General features: G+C 42.5%; 1 protein-coding gene and 1 long non-coding RNA gene across 5 annotated transcripts in view; both read left to right on the top strand.

The window, feature by feature from the left end:
• The window catches only part of gabrg1 (gamma-aminobutyric acid type A receptor subunit gamma1), an 80,985-nt gene extending 78,379 nt beyond the window's left edge, over positions 1–2,606 (top strand). For 2 of the 4 annotated variants that reach the window (XM_088432907.1, XM_088432910.1), the window contains one exon: positions 511–2,606. In XM_088432907.1, the coding sequence (XP_088289033.1) occupies positions 511–789 (279 nt within the window). In that variant the 3' untranslated portion in view covers positions 790–2,606. The remainder of the gene's footprint in view (positions 1–510) is intronic. The other 2 variants (XM_088432909.1, XM_088432911.1) reach the window with 2 other exon arrangements.
• A 1,263-nt stretch (positions 2,607–3,869) lies between these two features.
• Positions 3,870–17,274, top strand: LOC148413260 (uncharacterized). The gene is made up of 2 exons (XR_015867805.1): positions 3,870–13,043; positions 16,215–17,274. It is a non-coding gene; the product is annotated as an uncharacterized LOC148413260 (long non-coding RNA).
• Positions 17,275–24,099: the final 6,825 nt, after the last annotated feature.

Below are 24,099 nucleotides of genomic sequence, written 5' to 3'. Positions count from 1 at the left end.
AATCCAACAAAATATCTACATTTTAAAGATGAAAATATCATTGATTGTCTCAGACAAGTGATAGTTGATTCCGGAAATTCTGTGAGATTGTAAAGAAGCTTTAAAACAAAACTAGTGATTAGTGATATTAAGTCGCTCAGAAAAAACGACATGCATGCAATCACTGAACGTTGCCAAATAAAAAAATAATTTCTTCAGTCTTACTGATGTTCTGTGCCCAAATCTGTTATTCACATTGTCATTATGGGATATGTTAACAATTTTCACAAAAATTGTTTTAACACAGTTTAAATCAGATTGTAACATAACCTAAAGCGGGAAAAATTTAAGCTATGTAACTTTCCAGATGCACTGTAATGTGTAGAAGCAATAAATGAGTACAATTTTACCATACATACTTTGTTCTCAATGAAAGTATCTGAGAGAGAAAAATAATGTCCTGACCTCCAATGTCTTAAAGTGCTTAGGGAAAAATATCTGTGTACCTATTTCTAATGCTTTGTTTTACAGCAGCAGCCATCTAGTCTGGTCAATATCCGCACCAGACCAACCCTTCTGCAAATGAACAACATTATGCACTATCATGACGACGATTATGTTTATGACTGTATGGATGGAAAAGACTGTACAAGCTTCTTCTGCTGCTTTGATGACTGTCGCTCAGGAGCCTGGCGAGAAAACAGGATGCATGTTCGAGTGAGTAAGATTGATTCTTACTCACGAATATTCTTCCCTACAGCTTTTGGCCTTTTTAATTTGGTTTATTGGATAGGTTATCTTTATCTATAAAATCAGCACCTCAAAGAAGGGTGCTCAGAGTTTTGTAAGGTTAACCTTTTTCAGGGAAAGAGCTATTGTTACAGTAGTAATATCAGTCCTGTTGCAAACAAGTAGTATAAAAAAAAGAACAAAAAAACTAATTTTTAAAACTTTTTTTGATGATTTCAAAAGTAAAAATGGACTCTGTCCCAGGTTATGTCTACTTGATTATGGTCATTGATGGTGTCATTGCATCATGGATAATGAAAACTCTGTATGAATGGTTCCCACATCTGAAGCTGTTTGTTGTTTGAAAATAACCAAATTTACCGTTTTACAGACTTTATTTAGTTATGATGAAGATTCTAACTTGCTGTCAGACAATAATCAAAGGCATGATCAAATAACAATTCAAGCACTTTCAAATACTGTAGTTAAAACAAAAAATAGCATGTGATAATCGCAAACAAGGAAAAACAAAGTGTGTTAGTATTCAGCATGCATGTGGAGAATGTGAAGGTAGAGGACCCAATGGAAAGAAACAGGATGTGCTCAGTAAAACTTGAATTTGGCTACAAATAATAATAAAATACGATTTAATAAGGCGAAAATGAATGAGTTCAATGTTGTCAATATGAAAATGGGGAAAATCTGCCGTTGGATATGAATATTGGAGTATTGAGGTGAAAATTCGGAATTATGGTAAAATATTAATTTGCATGAATTATTGGGATGATGGGAATGATCCATAAGATGATATGAATGTTAAATTTTGTGAATATGAAATGGTAAAGCTCAAAATGTGAAATGTTTAATCTCCCATTGGGAACGAATGGGAAGGCCTCCTATTGGAAATCAGTTTTGAATTATTAAAAGGGTGAAAAATAGGGACTTATGGGAAAATATTGAAAATGATGAATTACCAGAATGATTGGAATGATCCCTAAGGTGAGATGAAGGAGCCAAATATTGAAAATATGAAATGTGAAAGCTGTAAATATGAAATGTAAAATCACCCAATGTTAAGTCAATGGGATTTTTGGGGTGGAAAACAGGGAATTGTGGGAAAACGATAAATAATTGGAATGAAAAAAATGGAAGCAGTTGTCACACGATTAATTGGAATAATATGAAATTAGAACTGTGTGAATCGGTTGTAATGTGTCCAAAAGTGGGTGGAATAATAAAGAGGAATAACATGCTTTCGCTTTCATAAAATAAAGGAATAAGGAAATCCAATTCCTCAAGAGCACTATGCTTCCTGTGTTCAATTGTCTGCTCATCGGCAAGCTGTGTGAAAGCCTAGTAACAATCCTGATCATGTTGAAAGTGAGAGACATCAAAAACTGCAGTATGCTGCTTTCAAGGTACAGACATTCCCTACCCTATTTAATATACTAAATTACTAAAATATTGACATTTATACTTAATTTATACTATTTTCTTTCGATAGCAGCTAAATAACCTGTTGAAAACTAAAGCCTGAGCTGCTCCCTTGAGCTGTCTTTTATTTTTCAAATTATCACATAAAGGAAGAATGTAATAAAACTACAGTGCTGTATAAACTTTGTTGCAAACGTTTTCTGTTATTAACACTAGTATGTTTTTGAAGCTCATTTATTTGTATTTATTAACATATATAATGATTTTAAATTGAGGAAATTCACTTATAAAACAACAAATGTACTCTAGCCATCCATCCATCCATCTATCTATCTATTGTATCTCTCTTTTACATGTATTGCTAGAAGTTTCATGCTGGTTAGTACAACCTTCATGCAAATTATTGTAAAGCATTTAAGTTATTTTCCTAACAATTAAAATTTGATTACGATGATACTATCTCAGTCTCCATGTCTTAAGAGCAATGGTTTCCAACAGGGTGTCTTCAGGTATTAGGAAAGCACTAACCATGACTAGAAAAACATGACTAGCCTGTTATAAAACATCCCACCAGTGAAGCGACACTGTGATTTCAGAGGAATGCTGTTGATCACTTAAAATAAGAACAGATATTTGTAAAATTAGTATTGCATATTGTAATGAGTAATCATGATTCAGTGTCTTCACAGATATTAATAACGTCCAACCATTTTATGGACCACCTATCTTTGTTATGTACTTAGCATTAAAAAGTAACGATTGTAAAGCATTAAAAGTATACTGAGGAACTTGAGGTGTGTGTGCGTGTGTGTGTTCCTGTTCGGCAATAGTTGTGAGAACGGATTTGTGTTTTCTACCCATCTAGTGAGGACATTTTGGAGAAGTGAGGACATTTAGGCTGGTCCTCACTTGTTCAGACCTCAAAACTTGAGGGTCAAAACTTGATTTTAGAGTATGAATTTGGATATTGTTATGGTTAGGGTAAGGCAGTGGTGTCAAACAAATTTTTATTTTGGGCCGCATTGTAGTGATAGCTTCTGTCAGAGGGCCGGAATGACTGTGAATTCAAATACATTTTAAGTGTGTTGATCACACATTTACCAAGATTTAATATCAGAAGCCGGCAAAAACTGTTTAAAAGAGATTTGGAGAATAAGAAAATGTTTGTTTTTCTTCCCCCAAATGTTTAAAAGTTAAAGACAACTTGCAATTTTGGTATTTTAGTCAGAAACCTGAAGTCACATCAGCATTAAGGGCCACAAAAAGTGAAGTGGCGGGCCGGATCTGGCCCCCGGGCCTTGACTTTGACACCTGTGGTGTAAGGCAATCATTTTCTATTCGTTCTTGGAGCTAGGAAATGCATTATGCCAATGTATGTCCTCACAAGCATAGCTGTACAAACGGCGGGGGGTACTTAATTTTTAGTTGTTATTTTATTTTCACTGCAAAAACTAAATTTTAAGAAAGTAAAAAAGGCTTATAATAGAAATATAGTCTTATTTTTGGTCTAAAACGAAAAAAATACCTTGTGTAGCAAAAAAAAAATCTTAAGAAAATAATGCTTATTTTAAGATATTAATACTTGACTTTTCTTAAGATTTTTTTGTTCAAAACTTTTATATTTTTTCTCATAAGATGAAAAGATGATTTTGAATGAACATCAACTTCAGACTGAAGGAAATTATTCAAATTTTTCAAATTCAATGTATCAATAAAATAGTGTGTACATGGAACTGTGTTATTCTAATAAAGATTGAGACGACGTAATGTCAGTATAAAGCAGATATAGTCTTGGCCCAGGAGAAATAAAGACAAGTCGGCACCTCCAAAAGGAGCAGATGGCATCCCCCGACACAACATTCCACCAGGAGCAAAAGGCTAGGTGTGGCCTTCAAGAGAAGATATCAGTGAGAGTTTATGGTGCTCAGACTTACTCCCACTTCAAAGAATGGTAGAAGAATGGTAGAAGTTAGAAGGTAGAGGACCCAATGGAAAGAAACAGGATGTGCTCAACAAAACTTGAATTTGGCTACAAATAATAATAAAATACGATTAAAAAAAAAAAAAACTGAATCCAAAGTGACAAAACCCATAAAAAACTCACTACAAAAACACTTCAGCAAGGGATTGTGGTAAAACAGGGATGAAATCATGGAGACTGAGTAGACATGATGACTGAGTAACAGCGACAACAATGACCCGATAATAGCTGAAAGGAAACAGAAAACTAAATACACTCCTCCTAACTGATGAGCCAATGATGAAAACCTGGATAAGACAATTCTTACAGGGAGCTGATTGGCTGACAAGGGAAAAGCACGACAGGTGGACTCAATCAAACCATCACGACAGTGACAAGGGAACCAGAAAACATGCGAGTCCCCCAGCTGCTGAGGTGTAGGAACTGGGGCCTCCAGTCGCCAAGGAGCAGGGCCTAGGGCCTCTCGCCATCGAGGCCAAGCACTGAGGCAGCCAGCCGCCGAGGTGCAAAAGCAGGGGGCTGCATGGGTGTGGGATTTGGGGCCTGAGCCACGATAGCCTGCCATCATTGGACTTGAGCGGAACCAGGGACACAAGGGACCAAAGTTACTGAAATTGGGCAAGGTGCACATGAACAAAGTGAAGCAAGGCAAGGCAAGAGACAGAAAACCTCGCAATGTGGAGGCAGAGTCACGAGGGAGCATCTCTGATTTATGTTGTGCAGAAAAGGTGGGAAATGAATTACGTGTGGAAGAATTGTGTCCTTTACATGGGTCCTCGCTGGTCACCACAAAGAGGGTACTTGGTCAAACAGGTGCCCAAGTAAAGGTCATGATTAACTGGAGTCATGGACTTGGGATCCGCCCCAAAAAAGTGGGGCAAAACGTCACTAGCGTTTAGAAATATTCATTGAAAATCGAAATCAAAAGTGTCTAAATTAGAATTGTATAAAAGTTTAATGAAAGGGAGCCCATCTTCAATTCCGAAATATAAAATAATCTCAATCAATGTGGAGGCAATGCAGTAGGGGAAGGTCCCACAAGAAGACTAACTTAAGACGCGGGTGAAAACCCCCCCACAAAGAAAGAGAACAAGGGGCTTACTTGAGGAGAACTGGGATGGTCGGCAAGCTGAGAGCATGAGTGAGCAGAGCGGAAACATCTTGGCCGCTGTCAAACGCTTCCAGCTTGGCCCTTTTCTGGTAGGGTTATTCTGTCAGGATTTAGCAGGTGTGTTGAGGATGTCATGGTAGTGAATTTAAATGCAGTAAGGCAGGGTGCGCTCAACAATGATTTATTTGGAAATGAAAACAAACAAGGTCAAAGCTGAATACAAAGTGACGAAGACTTGAATAAGGCACTCATTACAAAAAGGTGGTTGCTAAATTAATAATATAATTAGTATACATGCATTGTAGGTTCATAACTAACATTTTTATGCTCTAATTGATTGTTTGAATCATTATATTAACACACTGGAGCAACTTAACACCAATTGTGAATAACATAAAAAAGAGGTGGTGTTTTGATGCGGCATGGTGGGTGAGGTGGTGTGGACCTATGTGCAGAGAGGCAGGTTGTGCTCCCCAAAATTGTATTTAATATGAAGAAAAGAAAGTTGACAAAAGTGTACGAAATAACAAACTAAAACTCTGAAATGAACTTATGACAAAAACTTGGACAGATGCTGAAGAACATGAAACTAGCAGAGTCTAACAACACTTTGACAGCATCAACTTGACACCAACATTTTGATCCGAAAGGAACTGAGAGGAAACAGGAAACAAAAAACATTTGAAACTAACGAGACAACAAGGAGCGAAACAACAAGGAGAACCTGGACAAGAAACAATTGGAAAAGGGAGCTGAGTGGCCAACACAAGGAAAGCAGGGTAACACAGACAGGTGTCGCAATCACAATGATGAGACACAACCACAAGGGGAAAAGGAACAGAATTGAACAGAAAACCCCAACACTATTCAATTTTAAAACAACTGAAAATTCTGATACAAATAAACTCCAACCACATTTTTACAATTATGAGACTTCAAACTCATAATTGTGCCGCTTCAAAGAATGGCCGGCAGAACAAAGACTTTCAAAGACACTATTCCCACACAAACAGACCCCACGCACGGACACACGCACACACTGACACGCACGTGCACACACACACACACACACACTTGCATTCCACAGTGGGACTAGATGCCCCAAAAGGGTATAAGAACTGAATGTTGAAGGTGAAATGTTTCCATTTTCTGCTCCGACCTGTGGCAGGACTGGCCCAAGTTCTCGTGTACTTTCCCACTCTGTCTGGATTAAATCAATTGTTTCACTATGTTGTGGTATGGGCAATCTTTCAACAAAAACGAACACGCTAGGAACTAGGTTAAGGCAAGAAGCTTTTTCTAGATTCCTTCAGTTGCTGACCCCGACGTGATTCTTGGAAGATCAGGTTGAAAGGACAGAGGAGTGGGCAGAGATTTTGCCGGACTTTGGTCTCCCTGGTGCACCAAAAAAAAGGTAAGAAGAAACCTGTTGTATATTCGAATGCTGGATTGAGTATTCTAAATTTTGGCAGGCTGAAGATATGGTGATGTCTCTGTAAGTACTGTAATTTTATTTGGTGTTTAGTTTAACCGTGGTAACAAAGGACACGGCCCGCTTAATTCAACCATGGTAACAGTTAGAGGACACGGATCGGTGTTTAGTTTAACCGTGGTAACAAAGGACACGGCCCGATTAATTCAACCGTGGTAACAGTTAGAGGGCACGGATCGGTGTTTAGTTGAGCAAAAAGGATTGTGTCCCATTGTAGCTGACGCCGCCCCCGAACGCAGGGGGGCATTGCAACGTTTCCGTATACTTTGGGGATTTGGGACCCTCAAAAACGGCTAGGGACTTTACTGTAAGTACAGTAATTTTATTTTGGTGTTTAGTTTAACCGTGGTAACAAAGGACACGGCCCGATAATGCAACCGTGGTAAAAGTTAGAGGGCACGGATCGGTGTTTAGTTTAACCGTGGTAACGAAGGACATGGCCCGATTAATTCAACCGTGGTAACAGAAAGAGGACACGGATCGTGTTTAGTTTAGGGACAGGGACTTAATTGACTACTAGTTCGGGAGATGAGTATGCCACCAGTGAATTCGGAGGAAGAAAGGGATGCAGAATGTTGTAAATTTGGTTGTGAAAGTTATGGTGGAAGATGGCATAAAACAATGGGTCAGTTCATGTGTGGAAAAGGAAAAGCAAAAAGTAAAACAAGCAAAGTGGAAAAAAGTGTGGGTGAAATGGAAGGAGGATAAAAAGATTAATAGAGAGAAATGTACATTTGCACATTTGGCTAAGGATTTTCAAATGGCAGAAAGAAGTCATTGGAGTGGAAAAAGAGTGGGGGATTGAGGGAGAAGATGGAGGAAAGTGGATGAATTTAACCGGAGAAATAAAGGACTATGAAAAGTTGCAGCGCAATTTGCATGAAATGTGTTTGATGATGACTGCTGTGGCTGCTGGTCAGGAGGAAAAAGAGGGTCACTTTGACCCACTATTGGGGGTTGCAAAACAGGGCAGGACCGCTGCACCCGCCGAGCACACTGAGCCATCCCAAACTGCATATAATGGTCAAAGAGTAGCTTTGCTAACCTCAGTTTACGAACTGGGCGGGGGAGGAATTTTTGTAGGGACTGCCAATACTGAAAAGACTGACGGACTAAAACTTGTTGTAGAGGACCTAGGCGGGGGAAATCAACAGGAAATCATGGTGACTGACCAGACGACCCCCAACCCAAAGACATAAAACTGGACAGAGCAGTTAGACAGGCAAACTGTGGACAATGTGCATCCCAAGGTCCAGAGTGGTTGTCCTTAGAGGACAAATTAAAAGCCAGTATGGCAAAAGATCGCACGCAGCCGCAGGATGGGGTGAACACAGACATTGAGACATGGGAGGGGGGGAACCCATTGTTTGATTTCACACTCCCCCTTCCAACTGACTCCTCACCTCTTGCCACATACATGCGACGCGCACACTCAACAGAGGATGACTGGAGAAGACAAGCAACAAATGACAACAACTGTTTGACCCCTAATTATGAAAAGAGTCAGATCAGACCACAATCTGGATTTCAAACTAAACCATCTGATAGATATACCCGACCAATGAGAAATTACCCCATGATATCAGCTCCTCGTGGGTTAGTTTATCAAGAAATGACGTTGAAAAATTTAGATTTTTTGCAGAAGAGGCTCCCCTCATTAATGGGCGGCGCCAAGCCCTGGATCCAAGCTTTCAGGAGACACACTGATGGTATGAATTTGGCTTGCGGCGACATGGTAAGATTAATCCAGGCATGTTGTTCCTCAATTCACCAATCTGACGAAGTCCTGAGGCGTTCCGGCCCTAATATGGTTGTTTGCTCCTTTCACCATGCGACTGTTTGCTGTGCTCCAGGATCTCTTTCCTTCTTCCGCGTCAGCCGTAGCAAAACTTCCAGACTTGAAACCCACCATGGATCCCGCTGCACACCTCAATGCCTGCCAGGCCGCGTTGACAGATAAGACCAGTTCACATCCATCTTGCGACAAGCCGCTTTGCGTGATTTGTCGACATGTGCATCTAGACACATGGAGGTCAGGGAGAAGCTTTCTGAAGACCCTGATCTGCTGGAAGGTAATGAGGGTTATTTTAATCAACATGTGACTCACCACGTAAAATTATATGTTCACAGGCAAAACAAATCTGATGAGCCAGTGAAAGGAATGCAGGAACGGCTTCTGAGACTTCAATTAGCACAAGTGCGCAAAAAGCAAAGGACGCAAAGTCCAAAAAGGGGGTGGCAGATCAACGGATATGGATGGTTGAGGGACGGCCGGCGAGAGGCAGAGGGGCGTGTCATGGAAGGGGGAACACCAATGGAGGTCAAGGCGGCTCTCGCCAAGCTCCAAATCAAGGCTGCTTCAGGTGTGATGGTATGGACCATTGGTGGAGACAGTGCACGTTTCCTTGGCCAGAACAAAGCCAGCACCAGGGCCCTCCTCCCCTGATGGGAGAAAGAGGAAGACAACCTCCACGAAGCAAGGATTTGGGCAGCATGGCCCTGCACCCTGGCGACAGCAATAACTGAGCAAGCCACACCAGCAGGCGGTCATCAGCCATCTCTATGCAGATGACGATGACTGGGCCAAAGATGGGTTTTGTTGGTCTTCCCACAACTCTACCTGTCTCCACACCACAAAATTACTTCTATTTCTGGACAAACTCTCACCCACCGCTTGGTGTTGACTGAAAATCAAACACCTATTCATCGCATGTGGCAAGACCTATGAACAAAGACACAAGCAGCCATCTACATGAACTAAGGGAGGGAGGGAGTGTCTACTTGACGCTCCTGCGGTGAAAACCCTGAATCGACTTGTTCTCCTTCTGCCTCAGCCGACTCTCTCCATCTCACACTGTTGTATGCCTGCAACAATCATTTAATTATTAGGAAGAATTTCAAACAATCAAAGGCGATGAGTGGAAATTGACTAGTCACCAAATTTTTGTGGAGAGACGAGGCATTGCGACGTACACATCACTGACAGATAAGCGATCTCAATTGTTCATGATAGGTGAGTCATTCACACCACACATAACTGGCTGTAGGAGCAGGCTGGGAGGCACGTGAACTGGGACCCATGGTGTGGTAATGCCAATTGGCCAGTGATTGAACACAAAGTGAAATTTCCTTGGTAATGTATTCCCAGAGCACTGAATGTTTTTGTATCCAGGTTGACGCTGTGGATCCTGGGTTGCTGGAGCATGTCACACGCTCTCGAGTTCACGGCAGGGAGCTCGCGGACCACGAGGACGCCGCTCCACTTTTGGACAAGTTGCCGGACTTGTTGTGGTCCGGGGGCCCCTCTGACATAAGTTTTTGCCACCCCGTTCTTCCGGTACCATTCAAAGTGACACATCATAATTTTGGCGTGCTCCAATGCACATGCAAACCAAAGTCGGCAGGTCGCATTACTAACACTCTTTAGGGACTGTGGGAGGTCGGAGTTCTTGAGTTATCGGACTCCTCCTTCAACATTCCCATTCTCCCAGTTTTGAAAGCGGATTGTGTAAATTACCATATGGCATATGACCTTCGGAAAATTAACAAAATTACCGAAAACCCCTTGCATTCTTGTGCCGCGATCAAACATCGCTGTTTGAGCGGGTTGAGTCCGACAATGCAATGGTTCACTGTGATTAAATTGGCTAATGCATTTTTCTGCCTGCTACTGGCAGAAGAGTAAAGACAATACAGTGGGCCCCCGTGTTACGAACTTAATCCGTTCAGCGGCTACGCTCGTAACTTGAATTGCTCGTATGACGGGCAATCCAAACCTATGTTAATTAGTGAATGCGTGCAACGCGTCCAAAAACCTTAGGTAAAAACATCACGACTTTAAACACATATTAAAAATGAGTAACATAATCTACTATACAGTTAAATAACATATACAAAGGAAAAATGACATTTACCTTTGGGGCGACGTGACTTGAACTGGGTGGAGGCGGAGGGGAGGGGAGAGGAGACCAACCCGCATAATTTATTTATTTATTTTCTTAAACGGGAACTTTTCTCAAACTAGAACATATCACCGGCGATTTCCTTCTTTTTAATCCATAATAGAAGAAGCCTCTCCATTTTGTTGTCGATCAAGGTCCGTCCCCCGGCAAGGAAAGTCTTGCCCTTAGAAGATTGCCGAGCGGTTACGGCCATACTCACGAGCAAGGTTAACCATGCGTGCGCCTCCTTCGTATTTTTTTTTTTATTATCTCCTGCTTCGTTTCTATTGTCATCATCCTCTCACTTCTTCCTTTACCGCCACTTGCAATTTTAGAAGCCATGTCTAACATAAAGTTTGCAAAGTCTTAACAACATTCCTTCTTTCCGTTTTTGACTGATTTTCTCTCCTTCCTTCCGTCCCGACCAGCTGTGCCATCAAGCTAGATGAAGGCGTTCGACCAATAGCATATCGGCATCTCCGTGACTGACACCGTGACTGAAACAGTGACTGTGACATTGTAAGAGCAATAGCATATCAGCGTTTCCGTGTCATACGTGAGCAGATGATTTTGTTGAAGTAGTAAAACGATATCAATTGTACGTACACATTGACTGGCAACGCGTGGTTAAATCAGAGACAAAACCATCACGTATTTACACACACATTTCACATTAGCACCATAACCTACTGTGTAGTCAATTTAATTAACATGGATACACAAAGGATAAATGACATTTTCCTCTGGGGCGACGTGATTTGAGCTGAGTGGAGACGGAGGTGAGCAGAGACCAACCCACAGAATTTATTTATTTATTTTCTTAAACAAGAACTTTTCTCAAACTAAAACATATCACCGACGATTGCCTTCTCTTTAATCCATAATAGAAGAAGCCTCTCCATTTTGTTGTCGAGCGAGGTCCGTCCCCCGGCAAGGAAAGTCTTGCCCTTAGAAGATTGCCCTTAGAAGCGGTTCTGTCCATACTTACGAGCAAGGTTAACTATGCATGCGCCTCCTTTGTATTTTTTTTTATTATCTCCTGCTTGGTTTCTATTGTCATCATCCTCTTACTTTTTCCTTTACTGCCACTTGCAATTTTAGAAGCCATGTCTAACAGATAAAGTTTGCAAAGTCTTCACAACATTCCTTCCTTCCGTTTTTCACTCATTTTTTCTCCTTCCTTCCATCCCGACCAGCTGTGCCGTCAAGCTAGATAAAGGCGTTCGGCCAATAGCATATCGGCATTTCTGTGATTGACGTGACGCCGGCCAATAGCATCTCAGTGAGTGAGACCGACCGTGACCTTAATCGACCAATAGTATATCGGCATCTCCGTGACTGACTCCGTGACTGACACCGTGACTGAGACAGTGACTGTGACATTGTAAGAGCAATAGCGTTCAACGTTGCTGTGACCAGCGTCGTCTATTGATTTTGTTGACGCAGCAGAGCAAAAATATCTGAACTAATACAATGGCCGGCATGTCAGATTGTTTGTAAGACGAAAGGTTTGCACGTAAGTGGGGGACAAAAAACTCCGTGGTCCACGCTCGTAAGTCGAAATGTTCGTAAAAGAGGGTGTTCGTAAACCGGGGGCCGACTGTATTTTGCTTTTAGATTTAACGGCTGTACATTACAATACACACACGTCTCCCAAGGTGGGAGGCTAAGCCCTGGGATTTTCGAAATAAGTTTTTGCGCGAAGTGCAACAAACGGAAGAGGTACCGGAGTGACAACTTATTAATTGGTGAGTTGTCTTAAATCTGTTTAACAACTACTCCTTTATGTCTTACTCGACTTGGTGAATTGGGGTTCAAAGTGTCACAAAACAAGTTACAGTGATGCTGACGACAAGTGCAATTTTTGACATGACTGCGTTGAGATGACCACCCGAGACTTTAAAGCCAGACAAGACTTTCGTGGTATCCTCTCCGAGGGGATAGGGTCTCCTTCACCAACGGCTGTTGCTGGAGGAAAACTTTAGGACCCTGCATGCCAACGCCGCAGGTGTGGAGGCCCCTGACCCGAAGGAACCGACCTCAGACTTCTAGACCGTTTCGACGATCAGCGACTTCCGGCGATGGAATTAAAGGCCGTGTGGGTAGCCCTTGAATTGGCAATTGGCAGGTGACAATTTTTTCTGATTTGACTTGTGTAGTTGGTTGCCTGAACATGAACCTTTCCGCCTGGCAGAGTCAAGTGTTTGTTACAGCTACCAGGGATCAAGTGGCTCACATGGACTTGGTTGGACAATATGAAGGACAGACCAGCAGAGGTGGCAGTCAGTGGCACGGGGGAAACCTAATCTACTGACACAGAGGCTAAAGCAGCTATGAGTCACCAGTCTGAGGTGTCGGGACTTGGCGTTTAAAGAGGTAAAAATGAGTGAGTGTCATATAACTGAAATGGGTTGTATGGAATGTTAGACTTAGAGTGAAAAGAATTGTCGTATGAATGAATGAGGTGTATGGAATGTTAGACAGAGTGAAAAGAATTGTCGTATGAATGAAATGGGGTGTATGGAATGTTAGACTTAGAGTGTGGGCCCCACGACTAAAACAAAATTAAATCAAACAGAAACCGGGCGGTGCCCAATAATGTAGTGGACTATACTGACATGTTGGTCTAAGTCCAGGGCGAAAGGTACCTTTTTAGTTATTTTTTAGTTATTGTCGAGACTTTCTCAGGATCAATCAATCAATCAATTATTGTCGAGACTTGTGTGTATTGTAATGTACAGCCGTTAAATCTAAAAGCAAAATATTGTCTTTACTCTTCTGCCAGTAGCAGGCAGAAAAATGCATTAGCCAATTTAATCACAGTGAACCATTGCATTGTCGGGCTCAACCCGCTCAAACAGCGATGTTTGATCGCGGCACAAGAATGCAAGGGGTTTTTGGTAATTTTGTTAATTTTCCGAAGGTCATATGCCATATGGTAATTTACACAATGTAGTGGACTATACTGACATGTTGGTCTAAGTCCAGGGCGAAAGGTACCTTTTTAGTTATTTTTTAGTTATTGTCGAGACTTTCTCAGGATCAATCAATCAATCAATTATTGTCGAGACTTTTTCAGGATAACCAAAGACCTAACCCTGTGCTGAAGAGGATGCGCTGTTTTTGATTAAAGCTCTCATCAATCGGCTCGCGGGTTCCCGTGGATTATTAGATCTAACAGCGCTCACATTTCACTCCAACCCCATTGGCTACGGTTGAGGAAATGATGGGCCCCAAACATGAATTTGGGCCAGTGTGGTATTCACAATCACAGACCCACGTGGAGCGCATGAATACAACTCAAATAACGCCTCACATATAGGTGCGCTCAGACAGGGCTGAATTGGCTCCAAGCCCTGCCGTTGGCGTTGTTTTCCATCAGACAATCTGTAAATCACCAGAAAGGGTTCACACCTTTTGGACTCCTGACTGGCCGTATGATACCGGGTCCATCCTTGGGTTTGCGCCACCCAGACCTGGATCCCTAAAGGGTATTACTGGGAGCAGCTGTCATCACTGGTCTCTTCTCTTTGCATTGTGCATCTGCCAGTGTGGGAGCGGGGGCACATTCGCCGGACCTTCCATTAGTTGGGTCCATTCAAAATTAGTGCATGGACCTCTTACGAGGTTCAGCTGGGCTCAATAGGGGACAGGTGGTACCACGTGTCAATGACATGTCCTGCCCCTTTGAGAATTATTTTTTGTGGATTATTTTTATTTTTTGCTGTTTTGTTTTTATATGTTCTTCTCTCATTTTCTTTTTCCATTCAATCTTTATTCCTGAAGCCTGCTTTGTGGGGTCGTTTATGTATTTTTTGAGGGTGTTCAATTGTTTGTTTAACAATTTAACAAAAGGGGGTACGCTGTCCAGGGATATTATGGAATAGTATTCCTGCAATTGAATTATGTTTATGTAACGTTTTCAGTGTTTCTATCCATTTTGTGTTTGGTGCTTCAACATGAATGTTTTACAGCCTTCCTAAAGCCACTGGTGGTCCTGGCTCCCCCGGAGCCGAGGTGCAATTGCAGGCTTTGATGTAGGAGGTAACGCTTGGGGTGCAGCAGACGACCCCACCAATTTAGATGCAATCGGCATCCCCCGCAAGTCCCAACAAAGCTTGCAGCTAGATAACAGCAGGGTTTGAAAGTATATTTGTTGAAACCACACCCAATGGAATGCAAAGTTGATCAATCTTCATCATGACCAAATTTAGCCTTTTGTATAAACAATGTCTATTAAGTTGAAAACTATGTCCAGGGTGGACAACGACCTCTTCCATTCTGTCATGTCATCGTTTTGGGCAGATGGAGGGGCTTTGTTGTCACTTTGGGAACCACCGTTTGGATAGTTTTGGGTGAGCTATCGCAGGGTGGTTTTTGTATTGTCTCTTGCTTCAGCCGTTTGTTCTCAGGATCATGCACATGGCTTTCGGGGACAAGGACCTGATTGGGCAATTACATCTTGTGTCGCTGGATCCTGACCCAATTCATGTGGAGGCAGCTGGCTGTCCTCCTGGCTATGGCACTGTTGCCATGTGGATATATCCTTTTGGTGTTTGACCTCTAATAATTAGTGGTCAATTGGGGGATTGAAGGAAATTCATATTTTTCAAATTCGATATATCAATAAAATAGTGTGTACATGGAACTGTGTTATTCTAATAAAGATTGAGACGACGTAATAGTATAAAGCAGATATGGTCCTGGCCCAGGAGGAATAAAGACAAGTTGGCACCTCCAAAAGGAACAGATGGCATCCCCCGAAACAACATTCCACCAGGAGCAAAAGGCTAGGTGTGGCCTTCAAGAGAAGATATCAGTCACAGTTTATGGTGCTCAGACTTCCTCCCGCTTCAAAGAATGGCCAGCAGAACAAAGACTTTTGAAGATACTATCCCCACACAAACAGAGCCCCACACACGCACACACCAACACGCACGCACGCACATGCACGCACACACACACACACACACACACACACTTGCATTCCACAGTGGGACTAGATGCCCCAAAAGGGTATAAGAACTGAATGGTGAAGGTGAAACGTTGACATTTTCTGCTCCGACCTGTGGCAGGACTGGCCCGAGGCCTTGTGTACTTTCCCACTCTGTCTGGATTAAATCAATTGTTTCACTATGTTGTGGTATGGGCTATCTTTCAACAAAAACGAACACGCTAGGAACTAGGTTAAGGCAAGAAGCTTTTTCTAGATTCCTTCATTTTGAGAACTATTTGATTTACATCTTGCTTAAATTAAGAATTTTTCACTTGTTTTTGCTCTCATTGTTCTAAATGCCATTAGAAAAAAAGTCTTGAATTAGGTTTTCTAGAGCAAAAAAAATGCTTACCCCATTTTTTTGCTTAAAACAAGACAATTTGCCTATTTTTAAAGTTTTTTTTCTTGTTTTTGGTTGGGCAATTTTTGCAGTGTTGTAAAAATGAGTTGCATGCATGCGAGTTCGCATGGGTATGTACAGCATGTGTGTGTGTGTGAAGGCGTAGTTTATTTTCTATCCATCCATTTTCGAAAGCTGCTTATCCCCACAGGGGTCGCAGGCTTGCTGGTGCCTATCTCAGCTGGCTTCAGGCAGTAGGTGGGGGACACCTTGAACTGGTTGCCAGCCATTCGCAGGGCACACGAACAACCAACAGAGACGAACAACCACTCACGCACCCAATCACACCTACGGACAATTTAGTATGTCCAATTCACCTGCCATGCATGTTTTTGGAGTGTGGGAGGAAGCCGGAGTACTCGGAGAGAAGCCACGCGGCCTTAGGGAGAACATGCAAACTCTGCACAGGAAGGCCGGAGCCAGGTGGATTCGAACCAGGACCTTTGAACTGTGAGGCACAGAGCCGCTCTCGTTTATTTTCCTTTTTTTTTTTTTATTCACATGTCCTGGTGCAATTATCAGTATCCTAGTAGTATTCAGTCATCATTTTACCTCCGGAATGTTTTGGGTCCCTGGGACTCCCAATACAAAAAAGCTCTTGGTCCCAACAGAAATGTTTTGAGTCCCCCAAATTGCACCGTAAAAAGGGTAACGTAAGTCTAAGGTTCACACTGCATTTACAAGACAAAGAACCAGAATGGACTTACATGTAGCATCTGTCATCATCTTCTTCATTATGCAATTACTGATATAACTTCCATTTTGGTAGAAAAGTCTTTTTACTTATTTTACACTTTTTACTTTGATTGTTCGTTTGTTTAGTTTCAACATGGCTTTTTTTCCTCTTCTCGATCTTCCGAAGTGTTTCATTTTCGCTTTTTATTTACTGGTGCTGGAGAGTGATTTTGAACTTGTGGTGAACTGATTGCGGATGTGATTTGGCAGGGCCTTGTGTTACACAAGAATCCAGATGTTTTTCCGTTTATGGTTGGATTTCGTCAATATAATGGAATGTGTTGACCCATCTTGTTATGTAACCAAAGACTATATTAGCCAGTCTTGCAACAATAAAGGGGGGCTCTTCCTCTCTTGTTCATCCAGCTTGTGTGTGTAAGTGACTTCAAGTTTTTGGGTCCTCCCCAACACTGGCTCATTGTAACCTGATTGTGTACTACTTGACTTGTCACTAATATTAAAGAAATTGCAAAGTTGATGTTGTTCAGGCCTAAAGATAGGAGCCCTTTTTTCTATGATGATATCCAAAACAAACATGGTGGACAAATGAAAAAAAATATTCGTAAGTGAGCAAGTTTTGCTGAATCATAGAGTAAATTAATGACTGTTAATATTTTAATGTAAAAGAACTAGGAATGGGTCTCACAATTTGGTTCCTAATCAGAATCGATTTTAGATTTAAAACGATTTTTGATTCAAAATGATTCAATTCGATGAAATCAAACATGATTTCTGCTTCCCTCTATAAATGTCCAAATAATAATCATACAACTTCAGCCTGCTTTGCAAGAAATAAAAATACTAAAAGAGGGTCTGTTTTTTATTTTACATTCATTAAATTTTGATTTATAAGGAACATGCCCTTTTCCCACCAAAATAACATGTGAACAACTGCTACTCTATGAAGCTACATATACATTGTATCATTTCAAAGGAAATTGCAGTACCGACTACATGCGAAAAATTGGCAAGCGCTTCCACAATTTTGGTATGAACGGCAAAGTCTCAAAAACAAATAAATAATACACGCACTGACCACTGACTAAAGCAGGTTTATGTCCATCGGTCTGGACCAGTACAAACAACAGACTCAGTGTTTTTTAATCAATGTAATTTTACAAAGCTTTACATCAAAAAACACTCACCAAAAGTGCAAAAGCGCCCGCCGCAACGTGGCTATCCATCAACAATGAGCAGATGTGTTCAGCTCTGGTCATCACATTCATCATGTTCTGCTACATAAATACATAATGAATATTAACACAAGGAGGAGTCCACATTGTGCATTAAGTCTCCGCTCCAATGCGCTGCGGTGCACCACGGCAACAACGTTGCACACCCCCGCCCACTGCATATGTCTCCGCTCCGCCTCGTTACAGAGTCCCTGGAAGGACAAACTACACTTGCGCGGGGACTACCAACTGGCGAGATTAAAAAGAAAAAAATAAAAGTTTGCTAAATTTCTGGAAATAAACCATTTGTGTAAAATCTGCGTGGATAACGCTTTATTCCATGGTTTATTTACAATGGGTGATCACATACAATGTTTGTTTTTACTTTTAAGTGAATTTATAGAATCTTGACTCAAATTCTAATTCATTAACATGGCTGCGTAGTGCTGCGCATGACGCAACTGAAAGCAGCTGAGCAGGGACACAATGCTGTCTGTGGAATCCCTGAGTCAATGCATTTTCTTTACATGACTGACACTGGTTCATTTACATCATCGCAAAATCTCACCGGAGATAGCTTAAGAAATCAATTTTTATCATTAAGTGCATTGCTTGATTAATAACTTAGATGACTTGGGTTAAACATTTAATGAAAGTATGCTAACAATAGTTTCATCCATTAGTATTACTCAAAATGAGGTTAGGCATGTAGCCAGTTTACCAGCATGTAGCCAGTTTACCATACATTTTCACTTTCATTTTGCATCCCAGAACAGTCATACAATATGTGCTTTGGGACATGTCTCTTATAGAGGATAAATAGTTGGATTTCCACACCAACGCTCAATGTAGAGGAGCAGCAGCTCGACGCTTGGCCCCTCCCAGCGGAGGAAACTCATTTCGGCCACTTGTATCCGGGATCCTGTTCTTTTTGTCATGACCCACAACTCATGACCATAGGTGAGGGCAGGAACATAAAACAACTGATAAATAGAGAGCTGAGCCAAGACGACAGACCAGTGCAGAGTCCGCATTAGAGCAGATGCCGCATTGATTTGCCTGTCGATCTCCCGTTCCACCCTACCCTCACTGGTGAACAAGACCCTGAGATACTTGAACTCCTCCACTTGGGGCAGAACCTCATCCCCAATCCAGAGCGGATACTCCACTCTTTTCCGACTGAGGACCCTGGTCTCAGATTTGGAAGTGCTGATCTTCATCCCTGCCGCTTCACCACTCCAGTGAGAGTTGGAGGTCACGGCCTGAAAAAGCCAACAGCATCACATCATCCGCAAAAAGCAAAGATGCAATGCTGAGGCTCCCAAACCAAACCTCCTAAATGCTTCAACTGCACCTAGAAAATCTGTCCATAAAAGTAATGAACAGAAATAGTGACAAAGGGTAGACTTGGCAGAGTCCAACCCTCACTGGAAAGGAATTCAACTCACTGCCGGAAATGCGTACCAAACTCTGACATTGGTCATACAGGGACTGAACAGCCCGTGTCTGGTACCCCATACTCCCGAAGCATCCCCGAGGGACATGGTCGAATGCATTCTCCAAGTCCACAAAGCACATGTAGACTGGTTGGGCGAACTCCCATTCACCCTCAAGGACCCTGCCGAGGGTGTTGAACTGGTCCACTGTTCCACGGCCAGAACGAAAACCACACTTTTCCTCCTGAATCCGAGATTCAACTTCCTGACAGACCGTCCTCTCCAGCACTCCTGAATAGACCTTACAGGGGAGGCTCAGGAGTGTGATTCCTATGTAGTTGGAACACACCCTTCTTAAAGGGGGATCACCACCCCAGTCTGCCAATCCATGGGCACTGTCCCCAATGTCCACGCGATGTTGCAGAGTCGTGTAGGCCAGGACAGCCCTACAACATCCAGAGCTTCAGGAACTCCGGGCGGATCTCATCCATCCCTGGGGCCTTGCCACCAAGGAGTTCTTTGACCGCCTCAGTAAATTCAACCCCAGAGATGGGGCTTTCTCAGAGGAAGACGTTTTGGTCTTTGAAGTATTTTGCCCACCAGTTCACAACTTCCTGAGTTGAGGTCAGCAGTGCCCCATCTCTTCTGTACACAGTGTTAATGGTGCACAGCTTCCCTCTCTTGAGATGCCAGATGGTGGACCAGAATTTCCTCAAAGCCATCTGGAAGTCGTTTTTCATGGCCTCACCGAATTCCTGCCACACTCGAAGTTTTGCCTTGGTGACCACCAAAGCTGCACTCCACTTGGCCAGCCGGTACCTATCAACTGCCTCTGGAGTCCCACAGGCCAAAAAGGCCAGATAGGACTCCTTCTTCAGTTTGATGGCCTCCCAAACCGCTGGCACCCTCCAGCGTGTTCGGGGATTGTGGCCACGATAAGCACCGACCATCTTATGGCCACAACTCCGATCCGCCGCCTCGACAATGGTGCACTCGGACTCAATGTCCCCTGCTTCCTCTGGGACGTGGGAGAAATTCTGCTGTCGGTGGGAGTTGAAACGCCTTCTGACGGGGACTCTACCAGACGTTCCCAGCAGACCCTCATGATATGTTTGGGGCCTGCCAGGTCTGGTCGGCATCCTCCCCCACCATCAGAGCCAACACACCACCAGGTGGTGATCAGTTGACAATTACGTCTCTCTCTTCACCCGAATGTCCAAATCATGTGGCCGCAAATTCAATGATACAACCACAACCTTGATCCTCGAACTGCGGTCTAGGGAGTCCTGGTGTCAAGTGCACATATGTAAACCGCTATGTTTGTACATGGTACTCATAATGGACAATCCGTGACGAGCACAGAAGTCCAATAACAAACCACCACTCAGGTTCAGATTTGGGTGGGGTGGCGTTCCTCCCAATTACGCTCTTCCAGGTATCATTGTCATTACCCATGTGAGCATTGAAGTCCCCTCACAGAACATGGGAGTCCCCAGAGGGAGCGCTCTATAGCACACCCTCTAAGGATGCCAAAAAGGGTGGGTACTCTGGACTGCTGCTTAGTGCATAAGCACTAACTACAGTCAGGACCCGTCACCACACCCGGAGGCGGAGGGAAGCTACTCTCTCTTCCAATGGGGTAAACTCCAATGTACAGGCGCTGAGCTGGGTTGCAATAAGAATGCCCACACCAGCTCTGCACCTCTCACCACAGGCAACTCCAGAGTGGAAGAGAGTCTAAACCCTCTCAAGAGGACTGGTACCAGAGCCCAAGCTGTGTGCGGAGGCAAGTCCAACTATATCTAGCCGAAACATAGGTGACATTCTATGTCCCAAGAGCTAGCTTCTGTAGATGGGGATCGGTGCACCAAGGTCCCTGCCTTTGGCCACCCCTCAGCTCACTTCGCACCCGACCCCTATGGCCCCTCTCACTGGTGGTGAGCCCATGGGAAGGGGGACCCACTAAGCCCGGCCGGGCTCCATGGGTGCAGGCTTTGCCACCAAATGTTGGCCAACAAGCCCCACATCCAGGCCTGGCTCCAGAGGGGGGCCCCAGTGACCCGCGTCCGGGCAAGGGAAAACCAGATCCAATTATTGTACTCTTCACATGGGATCTGTGAACCATGTTTAGTCTGGAACCTCACCTAGGACCTGTTTGTCATGGGTGACCCTCTCATGGTCATAAAGCCCCCGACAACTTAGCTCTTGGAATCACTTGAACACGGAAACCTCTTCACCACGTTAAGGTGACGGCTCACAGAGGGGAAGGTTCAAAATGAACCTGATTATTTGAATCAGGTGTGGTTGAGGGAAAAGGTTCGAAAACATGCAGGATACCAGCTCTCGAGGACTGGAGTTTTATACCTGTGACTTAATGGAATTGAGAACATTCTTATATGTTATAAATACAGTCCATGGTTTCCTTCTGACCTGACTTGCACAGATATATTGCAATTGTAAAATGACTGTCGGTAGTCCAGTCACTACCCTATTGCTTGGCTTGTTAGAAAACAGTGAGGAAAAAAAGCAACAAAAAGAGAAAAAAAACTTAAAGGATGGCTGTATTTCAAGATATTAGATTTTCATTACACCTGGTGTCAACTAGTTAGCTCCTGTTTATTAGCAGAATGTCATCATGTAAGTCTAAAGGATTTCATTTTTGCGGACTGTGGAGGAGTCATAGGCAACTCAATATAGATATGTTGATATAGATGTATAGATTCCAAACCAAAGACTTAGTGATGCGAGAGGCGCGGAAACTTGTTACTGTGGAGCATAATGGCCACAAATTTCGCTTTTATGAAGATTACAGCGCAGATGTGTAAAAGAAGTGGGCTGAGTATTGGTACGTCATGGCCCAACTTTACAAGAAAGGACGCAGTCCGTCCCTTCTCTTCCTGGCAAAGCTGCAAATCACATATCCAGATGGCGAGAAGTGTTGGCTTTCTTCAGTTTCCAACGCTGTTGAGTTGATCAAGTCCACAGATGGGGACCAACGTCCAGTTACTCCAGTTACGTGAGTCTGGTAGTGTGTAACCGGCTTGCTTGGTTTCTCAGTTTTTTTTGTTTTTTTTTAATTGACCCACAATGACTGTTGCTCTTTACTATGTGACTCCGATGCTCAACATAGTCTTAAGTAAATTAGATTATTATTGTTACTAATATTATTCCTTTTTTGTATTATTGTTTGCATCTTATTTTTATTTCTCTTCTTTTGGTCTCATTTTTTAAACCCTGTGGGTTGTGTTAGGGTTAGGGTTGTCCTTTGCCCTTTTGGTTAAACAGACATTCAATGTTGTTGCTGGACCCTTAGCAAGGGAATTATATTTTTGAATTTCAATGTGGAGCAGTGGAGATGAGAAGGGTCACAGTTTTTTCTTTGCGACCTATTCTGTTTTGGTTTTGGGGTGTTATGACAGAGCAAGTGTGTATGAATGTGCTTATATGTGCATCTGTGTTTGCTGTCCCCCTTGTTTTTTCTTCAGTTTTTTTTTCTTTTCCCTTTAATTATTTTTAATTTCATATTTGTCGTTCTTCTTGTTCATTGACAATTGTATGAACAGTAACCTCAAATTTGTCAGCTGGAATGTAAAAGGGCTAAACCATACAGTGAAACCTAAAAAGGTCTTTACATGATTGCTCAGTTCTGGGGTAATTTTCCGAGAGGAAACACACCTGAGGGATCAAGACCAGTAGCGGTTGGGAAATGTTGGTCTGGGCAGTACTTTCAATCTAAATTCACAATAAAAGCCAGAGGTACAGCTACTTTAATTGATCGAAACATACCTTTTATCTATTTCGATATTATTTCAGAAAATAATGGATAATTTGTCATTGTCTTAGGCAGGCTGGGTCATAAGTTTGTGACATTGGTTAATGTTTATGTGCCCAATTTTGACAATGTTCAATTTTTTCTAAGCTCCCGGGCCTAACACATTCTTTAATTTTGGGGGGAGATTTTATTTATTTTATAGACGCTTCATAACCGCTCTCATTCATTAACATGGGCCAGTACGAACATATCAGCTTTGTATATTAAATCTTTCCTAGAGGACTTTAGTGCCACTGACCCAGTGCAATAAAATCAGAAGGCATTGGAGACTGGATCCATATTTGCTTACAGATGAGAAATTCATTACAGTTATTTCTTCCAAAATAAAACTTTTTTGTCTGAAAGAAGAACAACCCAGTCAGAAGGGTTCCTGTGGTGTGAAAGGGGCTCAGGGTACAGCGGAAGAGTTCCTGTAGTGTGAAAGGGGAAAACGACAGACCGATGATGAGTGAAGAGGGGCGGGGCATCAACGACTGAGATATCAGCAAAAGAATGTAAAATGCCCGCCTCTTTAAATTTGCTTTTATCAAGTTAAGCATTTTGACCCAAAATCAAAATATTGTTAGAAAAACATGAATTAGGTAGTTATGTTACAGTATTAGTATGATGATATTAGTATGTGTATTTGGTCATTATCATGTTGGAGAACCCATGTCATGAGACTAGTCCAAGCTTTCACAAGGCTGCACATTTCCATCCAGAAGGCCTTGATACTATTGACAGCTCATTGTGAGATGCATCCATTCAAGTAAGTGATTTTCAATTTTTATTTATTTTTCTTTTGAAAGTCATAGATCACTGTTTCTTAACCTTTTATAAATGTTCCCCGTGTGATTTTTTTTTTCCTCCTTCAGCGAAGTA

The sequence above is a fragment of the Hippichthys cyanospilos genome, chromosome 14 (assembly GCF_059441005.1).
Source record: "Hippichthys cyanospilos isolate Australia breed blue-spotted pipefish chromosome 14, RoL_Hcya_1.0, whole genome shotgun sequence".
Classification (NCBI taxonomy): domain Eukaryota; kingdom Metazoa; phylum Chordata; class Actinopteri; order Syngnathiformes; family Syngnathidae; genus Hippichthys; species Hippichthys cyanospilos.
The sequence above is the reverse complement of the archived record's forward strand: the minus strand, read 5'-3'. Positions and strand labels throughout refer to the sequence as shown.